At 49.4% G+C, this 16,793-nt stretch overlaps 1 protein-coding gene across 1 annotated transcript in view; it reads right to left on the bottom strand.

The window, feature by feature from the left end:
- pcdh7b (protocadherin 7b) overlaps positions 1-16,793 on the bottom strand; it is a 206,049-nt gene that overhangs the window by 23,676 nt on the left and 165,580 nt on the right. Inside the window, exon 2 of the mRNA XM_062566319.1 lies at positions 9,207-9,402. Within this exon, the coding sequence (XP_062422303.1) occupies positions 9,207-9,402 (196 nt within the window). The remainder of the gene's footprint in view (positions 1-9,206; positions 9,403-16,793) is intronic.

The raw sequence follows: 16,793 nt of genomic DNA, 5'->3' as shown, positions 1-16,793 counted from the left end.
CCCGCTGATTGCGTCCCGCCGACGTGTGTTTTTGGCCTCTTTTCTTTTGCCCCCCCCCGGAGGATTTTTGACAAGCCCCCCTTTTTTTGGGGCGTTCCTCATCCCTCACAGGAAGCTTAGCGCTTCACAAACGAGCCGCAGCAGCAGCAGCAGCTTGGTGAGAGGTGATTGCGGCCTTTTGACGGGCCTGAAAAGCAGCGGGATCGACTTTCTGCTCCTCGTTCACGCGACCTCGAGGTGAAGAAAACAAACAAATACAAAAGAATCCACACCTTCGATTTGCGTCCAGGTGCCTCGAAAATGACAAGGGCACGGGGGGAGGGAAAGAGACTTTTCCCTGATCTGTTCTGCCGCTGATGTCGTTTCAACGTCAAACCCTTGCAAGATAGGGAAAAGAGGGCCGATAGTTCGGAAGCTAGACGGACATGTTGGAAGTATTTATGACACACACACACACACACACACACCACGAATGCAAATGTTTGTCTTCATCTCTCGGCCCTTTGTGAAAACGCACGGGGCTAACGCCGACCATTATGTGCGTCTTTTCAACTCGACAGTTGCCAGGGGAACCGGTCCGATGGACTAAAATGACAAGCCTGGGTGAAGAGTCCACTGGCAGGAAGTCACCGCCTCAGACAAAACTCTGTTCTCTTTAAATTTTCAGAGAGAACTAGGTTGTTTGGGAAAAAAAACACTAATGCATATATAACCCTGAGTAATTGTGTCTGTGAGCGCGGTGCCGAGGCAACAAAAAAAAGAAAAAAAGAAACCCGCTGAAAGGAAATAAGGACGGACGCAATAATGAAATTCCTGAGCTGGAGGGACTCAGGGGGATATTGTCCCTCCAGGTGGATTGTGTGCAAGCATGCATACAGCTGTATAAAAAGGGTTTTTTTTTTTGTGTGCGCGTGTGTGTCAAAGCTTTCTGTGTGCGTCCCTTTGTTTGGAAAGATATGTTCTGGGGATCTTATGAAACCCATCTCGGGGGGGGGGGGTGTCAGGGGTCGCAGCGTGTCCCACCTCCAACACGGGGCCTCTGCCAGAGGGCCAGGGGCCCGGGGCGAGCAACCTTCTGTGGCGCTGTGTTAGCTTTTCATCTTAAACTCCCCCGCTCCTCCCTCCTCCCAAACCCCTTCCTCCACATGAGACACATTAGTCCTCCAAGAGAGGAATGGCAAGAGTGAGGGAGAGGAGAGAGAGAGATCGTGAGGATGGCCCCCTTCTTACATTGTTGCATGCTTTCATCTATTTTTAAAAGGCGAGGGAGCGAAGGGGGCATAAGCGGAGGAGATGATGGAGGGGGAGTAAAAATAAGTTCTGGTGGGCCGGGCAGTCTTGTTGCTCCACTGAGAGTGTGATGCACCTCTGCTTCCCAGCATGCATGTATAATGGAGCCGGGTGTGTATGCACATGCATGCTGGGAAGCACACACTCGCTACTCAGTATTGATCCACGCCACGATTTAACCCTTCGTAGGATTCATAAGAGGCTGAAAATCCAATTGTCCCTACATGTGCTAAATGAAGCACCTGCAACTTATTAATTTAACAGTTAAAAACGATTCATAGCTCAGTGTGTCTGTAATGAATTGTATGATGAATAACTGAACATGCTTCACCCCACGTGCTTCACAATACACAGGCCTAAAGAGTGCAAGTGTTACAGTAACAAATGCTATTACCCCCCCCCCCCCCCCCCATTGCTACACAAGCCAATGAATAGCGTGGACAGTGAGGACGACCCTGTTGTGTCACACAGCTGCCGTGCGGGGCACCGCCCAAGGGCCCCTAGAAAAACCCACCGAGACCGTCCCCTCGCATCCCGAAGGCGCCGTTTTGCTTTCCCGGGTTGATGCCTGCGGCGAAAAAAAGCGAGCATTTTTTGGGTCCGCGTTTTGACAGTCGCGCGGCGTTTAGCCGTGTCTTCGAGTCATCATCAAAACCGCTCCCGATGAAAGACAAACACGATGTCAAACTCCCCAACAAAAAAAAAAAAACGATACAACCTAATTGGTATCAATTAGCGGAGGCAGCCGACGCTGCTGGCAGAGAGAGGAGTTCCCCGACAAAAATCCCTTCCCAGAAGGAACGCCAGTTCGCAGCCACCCTCGCCGGAGATGTGGCGCAGCAAGCTGTTCTGCAAATAGGCCCACGTGGGTGTAGCCGGGGCGGGTTGGAACGAAAGTAGACAAATACATAAAGTTTGTCGGCGTTTTTGCATTGTTTTTCACATGTCCGGACGTGTGTTTGGGGGGGGGGCGGGGGGGGGGGGGGGGGGGGGGGGGCAAAGGTGCGGGCGTCAGAAGAGGATGGCGCGAGGTATCGGATTGGGACAAGGGTTAAGTCCTGTTTGTGTATTTTGGCTTGGAAGCAGGTTGCATCTGGTTCTCGTTGGATTTCTGCAAACAAAAAACACGTTGGCCTTTTAGTGTTTGTTCCTCGTAAAAGTTCCCCGACCAAACAAAGGCGCCGCGTTTCCTAATCCGCGCGGATTCTTTTTTCTACTCTCTTCAGATAGGTGGAAGGAACGTGTTCCAGCAGAGTTAATACGCACGAGTACGTGTATTCGCCTCAACTGTGCGATACGAGCTGGGGGGGCGGGGGGGGGTAGTGAGTGTCGGCCTTGGCACAAAAAAAAAGTACAGTTTGTTTGGCAAAACCCATGAATGAATGCATGAGCGGCACCTGCAGAATGTGTGAACACCTGAATGTGTTTGTTTGTCCCTCCTTAACAAATTAACAAATTCCCTTAAGTGCAAAAAAAAAAATGTCTTTTCTCAGCGTCGGTGCTGGTGTGAAGTCGGTACGCTGTTGCATATGCGCGTCCATATGCACACTTCTCACGCAGTGATTCAATGATCGGAAATTCCCATTAACCCCCCCCCCCAAAAAAAACGAATGAATAAGCGTCAGCGGGCTCTCTCGCACCCTCCGTGTCCCGGGTGTTCTTTCCGGGCGCCACCTGTTCACCTCGCGCGAGCCTGGTCATTGCTCTGAATCCTAAACCGGTTGTCTGGACAGAAGGGGAGGAAAGTTAAGAGAGAAAGAAGAGAGGGGTTCGGGAGAGGGGGGGCGGGAGGTAGAGAGGAGGGACGGGAAACAAGCAGAAGACAGAGTGCCTGGAAAGGGGGGGGGGGGAAAAAGGGGCGGGAGGCGTCGTCTGAGTGCCTCGGAGGTGTTTAATTGTCTTGATCAAAAGACCCGCCCCCACCAAACGCTACACCTGACACGCGTAGCCCCACCCCCCCCCCCCCCCCCCGCCAACGAGAGTGGATGTGTGTGGGGACGGGGAAGGGAGGATAGAAGAAGAAGAAGAAAAAAAAATAGAAAGGTGCATTCAAAATGAACAGCTGTCGGAGAAAAGTGATTTTTATTCCCGAACACAACAAATGCCCCGTGCCATTTGGAGAGCCGCCAAATTGCCAGTCGCCGCCTCGCTGCACCCCGTGTGACCGTAGGCCCTCATTGAAAATGCGGTCGTGTCCCTGCAGTCTTCACGTCTTGCTCTTTGGCTTCCCCCCCCCCCCACCCCATCCCTCCCCCACTAGCATCTCCACCCGTGGGAAGCGTTGACTCATCCACCGTGCGTCTGGCTCGTAAAAACAAAAAAAAAACAACAAAAAAAACTCCCCATAAAAGACAAAAACGGCTTTGACGGGAAAATGGTGGCGCGTCTTCCCTGGGAGGCTGACGCATGGGCCTCGGCCCGCGCGGCGCTGCTGTTGCGTGACAATGCCGACAAGCGTTCCGCCCGTGTCTGTGTGTGTGAGAGAGAGAGAGAGAGAGAGAGAGAGAGAGAGCAAACTGCCTTTGGTGGCCATGGATGCTCCACTCGCAGCATCCCGCGGTTGAAAAAAGGTGTACTATACTATACATGTGGAGAGCGGATATTTCCTCGCGGGGGCGGTGTGTGGCGGCGTGCTACTGGGTGGGCTTCGCGGTCCATATGCGCCCACGTGGAGAGACGGAGGAGGAGGAGGAGGAAGAAGACAGGACCACGGATGGGGGACACCCCGGGGTGTGATTTGAATACCTGCCTGCTCTGGCTGAGCTGTGATCAATCATCTCTCTGTCAACCCCCCCCCCCCCCTCCCCTTCCCCACCCTCCTCAACCACGTTTGTGTTTTTCTTCAAATCATTTCCTCTCTATCTGCTGGTCTCTCTCCAACTTTCCACCGGTTCGATCCGTCTCTGGGCTCCTGAGCAACGTGCTACTTGTTTACCCTGCGTTGCCGCGCTTTCCCCTCACTTGCTTTTCTCTCTCTCTCTCTCTGGCGGCATCTCGCCAGGTCCTCTTGTTCTTTCTATCTCCCGTGCTGCTGTCGGCTTGCCCGAGGATAGCGCGCGCAAGAAAAAATAAATAAAAATAAATAAAAGGGGCGTGGGGGTAAGGGAACAGATGGAAGTGAATGAGAGGCACACGCCGGAGGACTGCAAGGCAAACAGTCGGCACAAACCCCGCCGCCAAGTGCACCTGACTGCCGCATTATTATTTCTCTCATTTCCGCCCCGATTTTAATTTCCTAATTAATGTTTGATTGTTGTTGTTGTTTTGTTTTTTAAACTCGTGCACACATGGAATCATGACCTTGGGGAGGGCGTTTCGGGGGGGGGGAAACATTGGTGTGTTGAAAGCGTGGACGCCTTCCGCTGAGGGGATTCATCACTACTACCGCTTTGCACAGGGTGCTGATGGGCACGCAGCACACACACACACACACACACACACACACACACACACAGACATTCAGTCTTGCATCCCTCCATCAAGTTTTGGGAAATCAGACCAAAGTCCAGTGCTGCTGCCGCTCGGCTCTTGAAATATGAATGGTTTTAATTAAACAAATTCGCTTTGCCATCTGGCCCTACAATTGGGCTTGCCTAATGAACATACACACAAACAGACACCCCCACACACACACACACACACATACACACATGCACATTATTAACCGAGCTAAGCAGCATTCCAGCAGGCGAAGCTTTGGAAATAACAACAACAATGAAGTGATCCAGAGAGGTGCTTCAGCACTGGAAAACGATGCTGCACTGAATGAGGTGTCTGTGTTTGTGTGTGTGTGTGTGTGGCTGAATTGTAGTTGCCGTCTGTGTGTGTTCATCTCTTTGTGCAAAAGACCACTCGGTCTGCCTGTGTGAGCACAGGCTAGCTCGCTGACGTCCGTCCTGTACTCCGTCGGGCCGGCCAGCCGACACCAAATGATGATGTTTGTAATCCGACGGTGGTAGTAGCCCAAGATTTCTCTGCTGGGAGAGGCAGGAGAGAGATAGAGCTGTGTGTGTGTGTGCTGGCTGTCTGGCAGCCAAAGCACAGAGACGTGGGAGGCATGCTAACGTTAGCCGCCGGTAGGACGTGCTATTACTCTCTCGGAGGCAACGATAAATTTGCCCCCGTTCATCCGTCTTAGCAGCCGGCGTAGATGAGAACAGGCAGAGATGCACTCGGCGATGGATTGGTAAATAAAAAGTTGGGTAAACTGTATAACCCCTCGGTGAGCGTCACGAGACACCAGTAGCCCCCGCGGTATTAATGAAGTTCTTTTGAGGAAAGCTTTCCCCCCTAGGATACTGCAGTGGATCAAATAGTATTCCTAGTATTGCATAAATTCCTTTGCAGCGTGACCTAACGCAACAAGCAGAGCCAACCGTAAAGCCGCGCTGATGTTCTGAACAATTATTACATCTTCAGCGCCCGGCAGCTGTGCAAATTCGCAGGGAGGTTTTCGTAAGAAAACCCTTTGCACGCCTCAGACACCTGACTCATGATGAAAGGGCACCGTGGACGGATGCTATTTTGAGCCGAGGTCGAACTAACACGGTGTTAAAAAAAAAAAAATTGAAAAATCCACCGCCCCGCCACTGGCGATGTGGAGATCAATAATGGAGCGCGAGTCTTTGACCCCGGCGATAACGGCGTACATCTGGAGGGGCTCTTTCACATGCGTAACGGCCTAATCGGGTGTTTGACTCCAAACACTCAGCGTTTATGAATATCTGATGAGCACCAGCTAATGAATAAGTGAGCGGCCCAGCTGTGCAACAAAAAAATCAAGACTTCGTGAAATGCACCAAGCGCCACAGCTGGGAGACACGTGCAGCGATATGATTTACGGTAAAATAAATACTGTTTTACTGTCTCTCAACCTGCGGAAACAACGTCTGTCGAGAAGACTTGCATGATCGATTTTTGTAGCGGCGTCCGGGTCGAAAATGTTTCCTACGTTGACCCCGGCAACCCCCCCCCCCCCCCCCCCCTGCTCGGAGTCCACATGGGAAGACGTCAACCAATATGAAACAATCCAGTTCAAAACCTGACCTTGACGGAGGAGACGAGGAAAGGCAAACACGGTCCCTCGACACGCCTATGCGTGTTGGAAAAGGCTGAAGAGCGTGAGGTCGAGGTCAGGAAAAGACTGTGTGCGTGCGAGTGTGTGTGTGTGTTGGCTTCGTGTTAGTAAGGTGCAGTTGTCGCCGTTGGCGTGCGTGCACTCGCGTGTGTGTGTGTGTGTGTGTGTGTGTGTGTGTGTGTGGTTCTGATGACGAGCAGCTGCAGTGAAGGGCGATTGCTCCGGCGCGTTCTGCGATCAACAGCAAAGCGCGAGATACACACGGAAATCCAGAGAAAGTGGTCGAGACCAAGTAACAAAGCAAAGGGCCGTCACGCAGGGTGAGTCGGTAACTCTGATACCTTCCCCTCTTTGCTTAATCTGGCCCACCGCGGGAGAAAAATGAAAAATAAAAACCGTCTCGCCAAGACCTTCCGCCGCATTACGCACATAAACGCTTACGATTACCTGTCGCTAATGACGCTCACACCAACGCTGGGGGGGGGGGGGCCACGGCAAAGCCATCTGCTAACACTTGTTTTCCCTCCTAAAAGGGCTAAGGTCTCTCATAAAGTAGCGCTGTTGTTGTCTTGTGTGTGTGTGTGTGTGTGTGTGCTTGTCTTCTGGCTACACTTCAAGGGGGGGAGCGCTAATGACAGTAGTTAGCGTCCCTCAAGAGGGTGAAGCACTTTGCCAATGTTTGCCCTGACCTTAGATGATTGCATTCACTTTACACTTAGGTATTTAGCCACAGTGACCTAACTGAATTGAGCAAGCGGGGTCTCAGGGTGTTCCTCGAGGACACTCGAACAGGAAGCACGAAGCTGCCTCTTCTCCCGGATTGAAAGACGGGATCAAGACCAATTAAGAGCCCCCCCCCCGAAAACCACGAGGCTGAACGGCTGGCGTCCCAGGGCCGGGCTACTAATGTAAGCCGTAGGAGAGATGCAAGGGGTCACATTGATGTACATTGTACTACTGCATTTCCACAGCCACACACTCTCCTACACAAAAACACATTGAAGCCGATCCGACTGAAGATAGTTTCACTTGGGTGGAGACTGATTCATTCAATTGACCTTGATTCTGTTCCCCAAACACATCTCCTCTAAAACTCCAGTCTACCTTGCAATAGAACAATAATAATATTAAGAATTAATGAAATATGTGCATTGAGTTGAAACCAATATTGATGGGGATGAAATATGTTTGGTCGATGAGGTAATTGTACAAAATATCACATTGGCTTATATCTTGCGATACATGGTCTAATTTGGGGTTATTCAATGATCACTTTCCTCCAAAATTGAAGCTTTTCTTATCTCAAGGTGGATTTGATTGACAGGCTGACCGCACTTCTCATCTAACTTGGATTTGTGCTGTCGGCTGTACCAGTCCTATTACTTTTAAAAGGAGACCAAATTGAAATGAGTCTTTTTATTGGGTCTAATTTGGCCAGTAAATGGACGCCTATTGTCTGAAAAGGGAGATTTTAAGTATCCTCAAGGTAGCCCTATCAGCTCATATTAAAGTGGTTTAAATCCTTTTTAATCTGCACTGAGGCGAAAATTTCAGAAGGCTCCCCATGGGCACCTTTGCAACTGCCCGTTTGATCAGCATCTGCGCCTTACTTCCTATCTGCTATCTTAGGGGTCATTGCAAACCGCTAACTAGACATTTAACCCTATCCAAAGGTTTATCCGGGCTCTACCTGATGGATACAGTGGAACGCCACATTGACCGCGCCGATCTGAGATAAGTTAAGACATCATCTCTAAAATAAATCCATCAAAAAAAAAAAAAAAAAAAAACAGAAAAGGGTGCACGCCATTTGAATATCCTTATCCTAAGCTGCAGTGGGGAAGCCTCTGCACTTAGGCTTAGCGCTCTCAAGACAGCTCCTCCTTGTTAAGCATCGCCCCAGACTCCTACACTATGAATGGGACCATTACCCCCAGCTCTCATTGCACACCCAGATACACACATGTGTTGGTCTTGGTAGAGAACTAGTTCAGGGTGGCTGTGAGGACGTTATGCAGCACACTGTAGTCAGGGACTGCCTTTACAATGGGTTCTCTTTTTTTGGCCACTACTCCCACTCTCTCTCTAGACTGCAGTCTTTTCACATTACAACCTCCTGAACATGTGCTCCAGACCCCCCCCCCCCCTCCCCAAAAAAAGAAAGTCCTACATAAGGGAGCAGCACTCATTGAAAATCTGAACGGCTTCAAAACAATTCAAGTGGGGCATTAACCCCCCACTGCTACTCCTCCTTTACTACGTCTCTAAGCGATCTCGAACCAAATCTATCCCCAGTCGGGTTGAAATCAAGATGACGGACCGCATTCGGCGAGAATTGCGGAGAAAAGAGCCGCAGACTGAAAGTAGAGAGTAAAGACGGCCTGGAAGGTGTTGATCTAACAGAGTATGTCTGCTACATGTATTCCCTCGTGTGGCGCCTTTGATTGAATAAGCCTGCTGTCTTCTGAAACAGAACCACAGGTTTTATCATAAATCCCGAAACCCTCCGTCTTCACATGATGTAAATTCGTTGGAAGGTCTTTTGCTTTTTCGATGAAAGGTTGCGGCGGCTTCTATGTCACGATCTGGCCCCCCCGATCCTCTACAGAACTATCCAGAAATCACTCGAAACTGAAAAAATTGTTCTACTTGGTAATGAATTTGTAAAAAAAGGCCAAAATCTCAGGTGTTTTTATGTGTGTCTGAGACTGTCTACCTTTGGGCGTGCTACTGTGCGTGGATGCTCTACCCAGTATGTGTATGTTTCCCTGTATCTTAACGCTTAATCTTAATCTCCTTTAGTGTTTGCCCCTACCATTTTCCATGTGCTCTGCCTCACCGACACTGCCATCCGGCGTTGTCCTCTCGTAGCTGTCCTCGGGCAGGGGGAGGGCGCCCAGCCGGGGGCCCGACGAACTCTTGCTGCTGGGCGTCTCCGACTCGTCCAGGCCGCTGTCGTAGCAGCTCTGCAGCGATCCCTGCTGGTGAGGGTCCTGGGGCTGGCTCACCACCGAGAAGGTCACTCGGCGAAACGGCTACAAGAGAGAACCAAACGGCCGGGGGTCACTATAAAAGGGACTGCTTTGCTTTGATTGTTTTGAGGACGGATAGGGAGTTGGATCCAATGTGTTTCGTAAAAAGGAATTTTGAGTCAGGGTTTTAGAGGAGTAAGTAGGGGGGGGGGGAGAAAAAAGGGTAAGGGTAATGCTTTAATTGGAGATGCCTGGAGGAGTCGTGGAAGGGTTCTGGCTAGATTTTGAAAACAGGGTGAATCTCCAAGCTTGCTTTCATGTCCTTTGCCTGACCCCTAAATAGAAGACCAACTACTGAATCTGCTGGGATCACAAAAGCAGACAAAGGCTTTTTTTCTTCTCGCAAACAAACCAGTTCATGCCTTTCTCACAGCCTTTAAACTATCAATGGCAAGACATTGTAACAGAAGGGGCTTTGCAAAGGAAGCCTTTCAAAAGCTCGGGGAACCAAAACAACACGGCAACTCGCTGAACCCGCAACTTAAATACGGCGAAGGAAGCAGGAACGCAGCCCTCCTCATTCATTCGTTTATTTTGGCCACTAAAAAGACGACAAGGCGGACGAGCGTCCAGCTCGGGGGGGGGGGGGGGTTCCTACTGGTGCTGGACGAGCTGTGGGTTCCTGCTGACGATGAGCGTAGCTCGCTCATTATCGAACAGTGGCCTGAGTTAAGCGGCGGCCTGAGCAAGTCGTTAAAGCGAAAGCTTTCTCTCTTGCTCACCGTCTCAGTCTGTTTATTTCCCTCCCATGGATGTAACGGCGGATAGAGGGGGGATGAAAGAGGGAGAACGAGCGTGAGACTGGGAATGAACAAGCCGGCTCGGTCGTTTACCGGAATAAATGGCGTAACAAATGGCCGACGCCATTCATTAATTAGTCACAAACAGAGTCCGGGCTGATTCTTCTCCTCCAGCCCTTTGCCGAACTTCATCACTTGTCTCGGCGGTTTTTCCCTTTCCTGCCAACATCCTCCTCGTCTCTTTGGTCCATCACGAGAATATAAAACAGGGAGGAGGGCCCATTACTCAAGCGTTTTCTCTTCCTCCCTCCGTTGCCTTCCACTTTTTCCTCCCCCCCCCCCCAGATTGTTTCAGCTGATGAAATGAAATCTGCTATCAGCGGTTCGGCAGTGGCGTCTTTATTTTGTACATCTATTTCCCCGCTTTTTGATCATTTTTTTATCTCAGCGGCGGATGCCAAAAACATCACATCGAGCTCTCGTCGAGCCGGCGGATATTTGACATGCATGAACGTATGTCTATCTTTGGAAAATGAGTGACAAATGAAGTGACAGCTTTCACGTGCACGCGGATATAAGGGACAATCTCTGCGAGTGCATACGGGTGACTGTCGGAAGGCGAGCCTCTTTGTTATTTCCAGAGACACTTACTGTTAGCACCTCCGAATTTCTGCCAGGCACAAACCCGTGAAAGATTGTCCGTTCGATAATGAAATTTGCCACAAGCCAGCGGGTGAAACGAAAAGGGCCTCCTTTGGCTCAGTGTGCCTCTGTGAATACTTGCATTTCATACGTACATTTACATTTTTTTTACATGAATATACAGTATATCCACCCATTCTTGTCTCCGGCTGGCTGGCTAGCCCAGCAATCTTGGCAATAAATCATGTTTCCATGTAATTACAATCAACACTCAACAAATAAATTGACATAAATATTCATGGAAATTTTCCCTTGGATAGTCAAACATTTGTTGTATAATTAAAATCGGGGCCCAGAAGGGGAACTGCTCTCTATAAGTGTAATAACACTTGAAAATATGCTAAGATATTAAAGCATGTTTTATAATTATTTTTTTGCTTTTTGTTTGTTTGTTTTCACCCAAACAAACAAACAACACATTCCTTCCCAAACGCTTGTTTGGTGTGAGGTGCGTGTTAACAGATATAACAGCTTGTGTGTGGTCGGAAGGAGAAAAAAAAAAAAAAAAGTACTTTGTCTGGATCAGATTTAGTCAAGTGCCATACTCCTTTAGGAAACATGGTTTTCTAATGATTCAAATTAAACGACGGCTGCCTAATGAATTGCTGGCAGGACCGTCGCAAAGAAAAGAAACACCCGAGCAGGCGCGCCCTGAGAGAAAATTGAGTTTGGAATAGAGAAAAGAAGCAAGGGGGGGGGGGGGAGTTAAATGAACAAATAGATTTTTTTTTTCACCTGAATTTCCCTTATTTTCACTGGAGGGAGAGTAAGATGGAAGAGAGAGAGAGAGAGGGGGGGGGGAAAGCTAATTTGTTTGCAGACCAAAAATGTAGTTCATGCAGAGATCGCCGGAGGCTTTGGATTAGAATCTTCAGCAAGCACCGTCTGCACAGCGACCTTCGCTCCCTTCGTTCTGCGTCTTTTAAATAAATGAATAAAATAAAAAGTCATTCTTTCTACGTCAGTTCTTCCCCTATATTTGTGCGTGCGTGTCTAGGAGCCGGGGGAAGAAAAACACATTGTCCAACGCGCCGTGTGAAATATGGCTTTTCTGGTTGTCAAATCCAATGCAATTTTTACCCCCCCCCCTCCCCTCTCTCTCTTTCACGTATTCAAAGGTAACCATATTCAGAGACGTCATGCGGTGAAATTATGAGGAAAATGATGATGACGAGAAACTTGAATGCATCAGCAATGGCGAGGAAGACTGCTGCCAATTAATCCAGCAGTGCATTAACACCTGCAGTACATTAACACCTACAAACACACTGAAGCGTCAAGACCATTTCATTTAAGTAAATTCTGTCGACCGTTTGTTGGGTCTCTTTTAAAGATGGTATCTCATCACTGTGTGAAGCGATGACGTGTGTGAGATGTCTCTTTGTGTATTCAGGTTTAAGCCCCACGATGTGTCCTGCCACACAGATTCAATTACAAGTTAGCACTAGTCTGCTTCATTTATTTTTTTTTACAGATGACCGAACCTCTTTCTGGCCTCTTTGTGGTGCGCCTGTGATTGAAGGCCAGCTGTGACAGCCACGGGTGATTGAGCAAATCCGTCATCCCAAAAAAATGAACAATGCAAACACGCCACAGGTCCAGTGGGAGCTCTCGCCGCGGCGGCCTGGCTCAGGCCTGTTTCCTGGACGCTAAAGGGAAAACACATGGGCGGACCTGACGCTAGCAAAGCCGCGGCCAATACAAATAGGACTTTGCCACTCGTGTCAATAACGCGTGACCTCTTGGATTTGATTTTCATTTCCTCTCCCCACCGCCCCTCGTACCTAAAAGTTGAGCTGCGTCAGCAGCAGTCTGTCTTCTTTCGTCTCCGGGCAAACCTGGACTGGTTAACGTGCTGTTTAGTCGAGCCTTTTTTTCCCGACCTTTGCGCAAAACTTCCAAGAGTCGTTGCCGTGGGTTGAATGTCACATATTTTGAGTTAAGAGTTCTCATTATCATACTTCCAATCAAATGATCCGTTATCCCACGTTCATGCCGTCACGATAAAGTATATGCACTGAGAACCACACAATGGGCACTGTGTTCATGCTCTACTGCCAGTCCTCCTCCCCAGAGGAAGCCAATCAAACCCAATCTCCATGGATGTCTGGCTTTTATAATTTAGCCCACCTTCACCGGAGCCTCTGGGTGGAGCGAAGGATAATAGAACGATGTAGGTAGGTCCGCTTGGAAAACACGGGGTGTGTAATTTCAGCTGTAAATACCTTTGGCGGGTGGCAGTGACCCACTACCGTGAACCACAGGAAGTAATTGTGGCTTGGCTGGACTTGGGGCAAGGGGAGCAAACATAAACTGCAGGGCTAGTGTCTTATTGCAGTCGACCAAGAGAGATGGAGTGATACAGAGAGTGGAGAGTAGCGAGATGGCAAGACTGATAAAGTGGCCAGTAAAGAGGGGAGGGAGGGAAGCGGGGGAGGGGGTTGGCTCGGATATAGCGAGATAAGGGAGTGACACATGAGCGCGGCCGTGATTGCCAAAAGTGCCCGTGTGTAATTAAGAAGCCGTGTTTCATTTTTAATGGGCAACCAGACATCGACCCGCAATACGCCACCTGAGATCCGCAGGAAGTGCCAAATAGCCACAGCACACCAGACAACATACTTGCTGGAATGTCAAATTGCCTCAAACCCAATAGCGGCGGATGGCTTTTGCGATTCCAGTACCTGGGAATTTAACAGATCTCGAGATACACCGAGGCTGAAGTTATTCGACCAATGCCCCTTATGATGAATGTCAGATTGGGAAATGACTTGGAATCTGATGAGGGTGGATTCGGGCTCTAAGTTAAACAGGCAGTGAGGAAAAAAGACAAGGAGGCCGAATGCGGATGGTCTCTCAGGTGGGTTTTGCGACAAAGGGGAATTTCCAAAAAGGGTTTCTGTCAGGGCCGAGTAAGTTTGGGGAATTCATGCCTGAGTCGTTGGCTGAGGCTTTGTTAGTGCAGCCGCCTGCACGGTCTCAGGTATCATGTTCCAGCCTGGCTGAACCCTGTCAGGCTCCAGTGCTCCTCTTCACTTCCTCACTTCCCCTCCATTTTCTTCAAGCTTCGCTCCTCCTGCACGCATTCCTCCCAGGTCACTCGCGACGAAGGGGAGAAACCTGGGGTAACATTTCCAAAGAAAACCCGAGACAAAACACAGCGCAAAAAAAACAATGCCACGATGAAAAAAGAGAGCCTTGCAAGTTCAGTGTCTGATTTTTCCAACATTATCTTCGGAGACAACAAAGATGCAACAAAGGTTTTTTTTTTTTTTTCTTCTATTCTACTCTGGTGAAAAAAGGTCCTCTATAATACGACTCTCACAAGGAAATCCAGGTGCTAGCGTCTCAAACAAAAGATCGTAACATGTAGAAAATTACAATGATGGATTTGTGGGCCAATCTTTCATTTAAACCCACGTCAGGCATCTGTGAGGTCATACAACCCGCTTGATAATACACATTTTTAAACAGCTTTAAAAATACTTTTTAAACAGGAGGTGCAGACATATGGGCTCTATGGCACGCAGCCTCGTTAGGAGTTGACGATGCCATTAGGACTCTGAAAGCATGCTTTTTTTTTTTAACCTTGACTTTTAACATGTGGTCGTTTTATGATCTGACCATCGATGTCCAATCGAATGTCCCCCAGCGCTTCTCAAGTGGCGTTCTTTTTACTGACCGTTTATTGCACTCTTTGGTGGAAGTAATAGCCGTAAAACTATTATGAGACCCAGTAAGAACAGACTATTCAATAAACACAAATAGACTGCAGGGAACCCAAAACATGAATTCCCTGATGCTGCAGTCTATCGTATGTTTGGGGTTGAGCCACGAAAAGTTGTTGCTAGGCATAAAAAGTCCTCTGAAAGAGCCCAGGAAGGATAAAGTTACACAGCCTGTGCCTTGGGAAGCACTTTGGTATGAGAAAAAGGAAGTGGGAATTGTTGGTAATTCAAAGAAGGCAACAGAAACACAGAAATATATGATAAGGAAACTGGGGATCGTTCCATCTCGAGCTTACTTTTCATCCACATTCTTTTTTCCCAGTGTGTTTGGAAAGCCCTTGGAAGACTGCCACAACTAGCGCCGCTATTAGCATGCGCGTCACGTGTGCAGCCGGGGAGACGGACCAGCGGAAAGAAGAAGAAGAAGAAGAAAACACATGGTTACTTTCTTTAAAGTCCGGGCTAAACTTTTAATTGCTCTTAAAAGTCGCAGATTAGACCATCGGTGTAACAGAGATACCATTCAGGGGCGGCGCTTTTGAAGATCTTCAAAAGCTAAGCCCAACCCCTGACCTGCTCTGAATGGCAAAGGGAAATTGTGTTTTTCTTTTCTTTTCTTTTTTTCCGGATTCATGGGGTGGGGTCTGAAGATGGGTCGGTGGGGGCTCTGGCTTTTTTTTTCCAGTGGCCTGAAAGAAACGACAGTCAGGCCGCTGATGGCATATTGTAAAAAGTGTTATAATAATCCTTCGTAATTCACGAAGGGAGGTCTTATCGACCAAATCTTGTTGCATCTTCTCACTATGAATGGATGGGGCCTTCTCACGTGTTGCCTACATTAGAGCGTGTCAACCCGATCGTGGTGCTGCTTACATAGAGTCCGCCTGCAAAGCAATTTCAATTTTTTTTCTCGAATTCAGCCATTTTCTGCACAGCTACAAATCAAGCATGTGAGTGCCTCTGGTCTATCTGAGGGAAAGTGGTTGTGTGTGGTTGTGTGTGTGTGTGTGTCAGGTCTTTGGCATTGTCATGTCATTTCACATGTCAACCTGCCATCCGCTTAAGCTCACAATTCTGGCATGGGAGGTTGGGGGTGGTGGAGGAGGGGGGATGTCTAGGTGGATCGCGCCCGGGGGGGGGGGGGGGGGGGATCCATCACATCCGTGGCAGCGCTGCATCTGACCAACGGCCTACTACTGTCAGGCTGTGACGGGGACCGGGGGCCGGCGCTAACGCTAGCTTGTTGTGACACAGGTCCGGGGTGTCAGCAGAAAAACATGACACGGCATCGACGGAGCCCGAAAGCGGCCGAAATGCCACCGCTGAGCGCTCGCTGCCACGGATATGAGGGAGCAGCGCGGGCACTTGTTTTGCTACCTGTCCGACGCAAGCACAGACGGGAGATTTAGAAGCCTTCAAATGCCATATCTAAAGAAATGGAATGTCAGCGCGGAGAAAGGGAGGGAGAAAGAGAGGGAGGGGGGGAAGGGGGGGGGGGGGGGCGATAGGATCTCCGGGTGCTTCGACAGATTTGTGTTGCGAGAAGTATGAAGAAAGGGAAACGAAAAATAAACTGAGATAAGGGATGGAAAAGGAGGACCGAGAAAGATACATTTTTACTTTACTTTACCATCCGGAGTGGCAGAAGACCGGCATTTAAGGAGTTCAGGGCCTCTGTCCGCTAATGAGGCGTTCTATTTGAGCACGGACCGAGCGGGGGCGTGAGGCAAAATAAAACCACCCGGTGGCGCGTCATTGCCGACTCGCCCCCCCACCCCCGGCCCGATCGTATCTGCGACACGCACAAGGGCCTATCCGCCACCTGTTCATAAGACGATTACGATCCGCACGATTATGAAAAACAATTATTACAAACGAGTAATTGAGCCCAAATGTCGGGGTAAATAAACTGCCGGTGAGGAAGAGGAGGTTGAAAAAGCCCCAAGGCGAGTCGTGGCAGGAATGAGTAAAAAAAGAGAGCATCGGGAGGGGGGGGAAGAGACATGTGGTCACTCCTCCGCTGCAACATGAGGGTTGTTAGAAATGGAACCAACCCATGTTCCCCGTCCCTCAATCCTCGTACATCATCCAAACTCGGGGGCCCCTTATCTCCCTGCTTCTCCCCCCCTCTCTCCCTCTATCTCCAAGTCTCTGTCACTCTCGCCGGCTCACCCCCCGCCTCCCCCCCCCCGCCTCCCTATCTCTGCCCGGGATCGCGCAAGGT

This window comes from Pungitius pungitius, chromosome 1 (genome assembly GCF_949316345.1).
Source record: "Pungitius pungitius chromosome 1, fPunPun2.1, whole genome shotgun sequence".
Classification (NCBI taxonomy): domain Eukaryota; kingdom Metazoa; phylum Chordata; class Actinopteri; order Perciformes; family Gasterosteidae; genus Pungitius; species Pungitius pungitius.
Note: the sequence above shows the minus strand (reverse complement) of the source record. Positions and strands in the feature narration are given on the sequence as shown.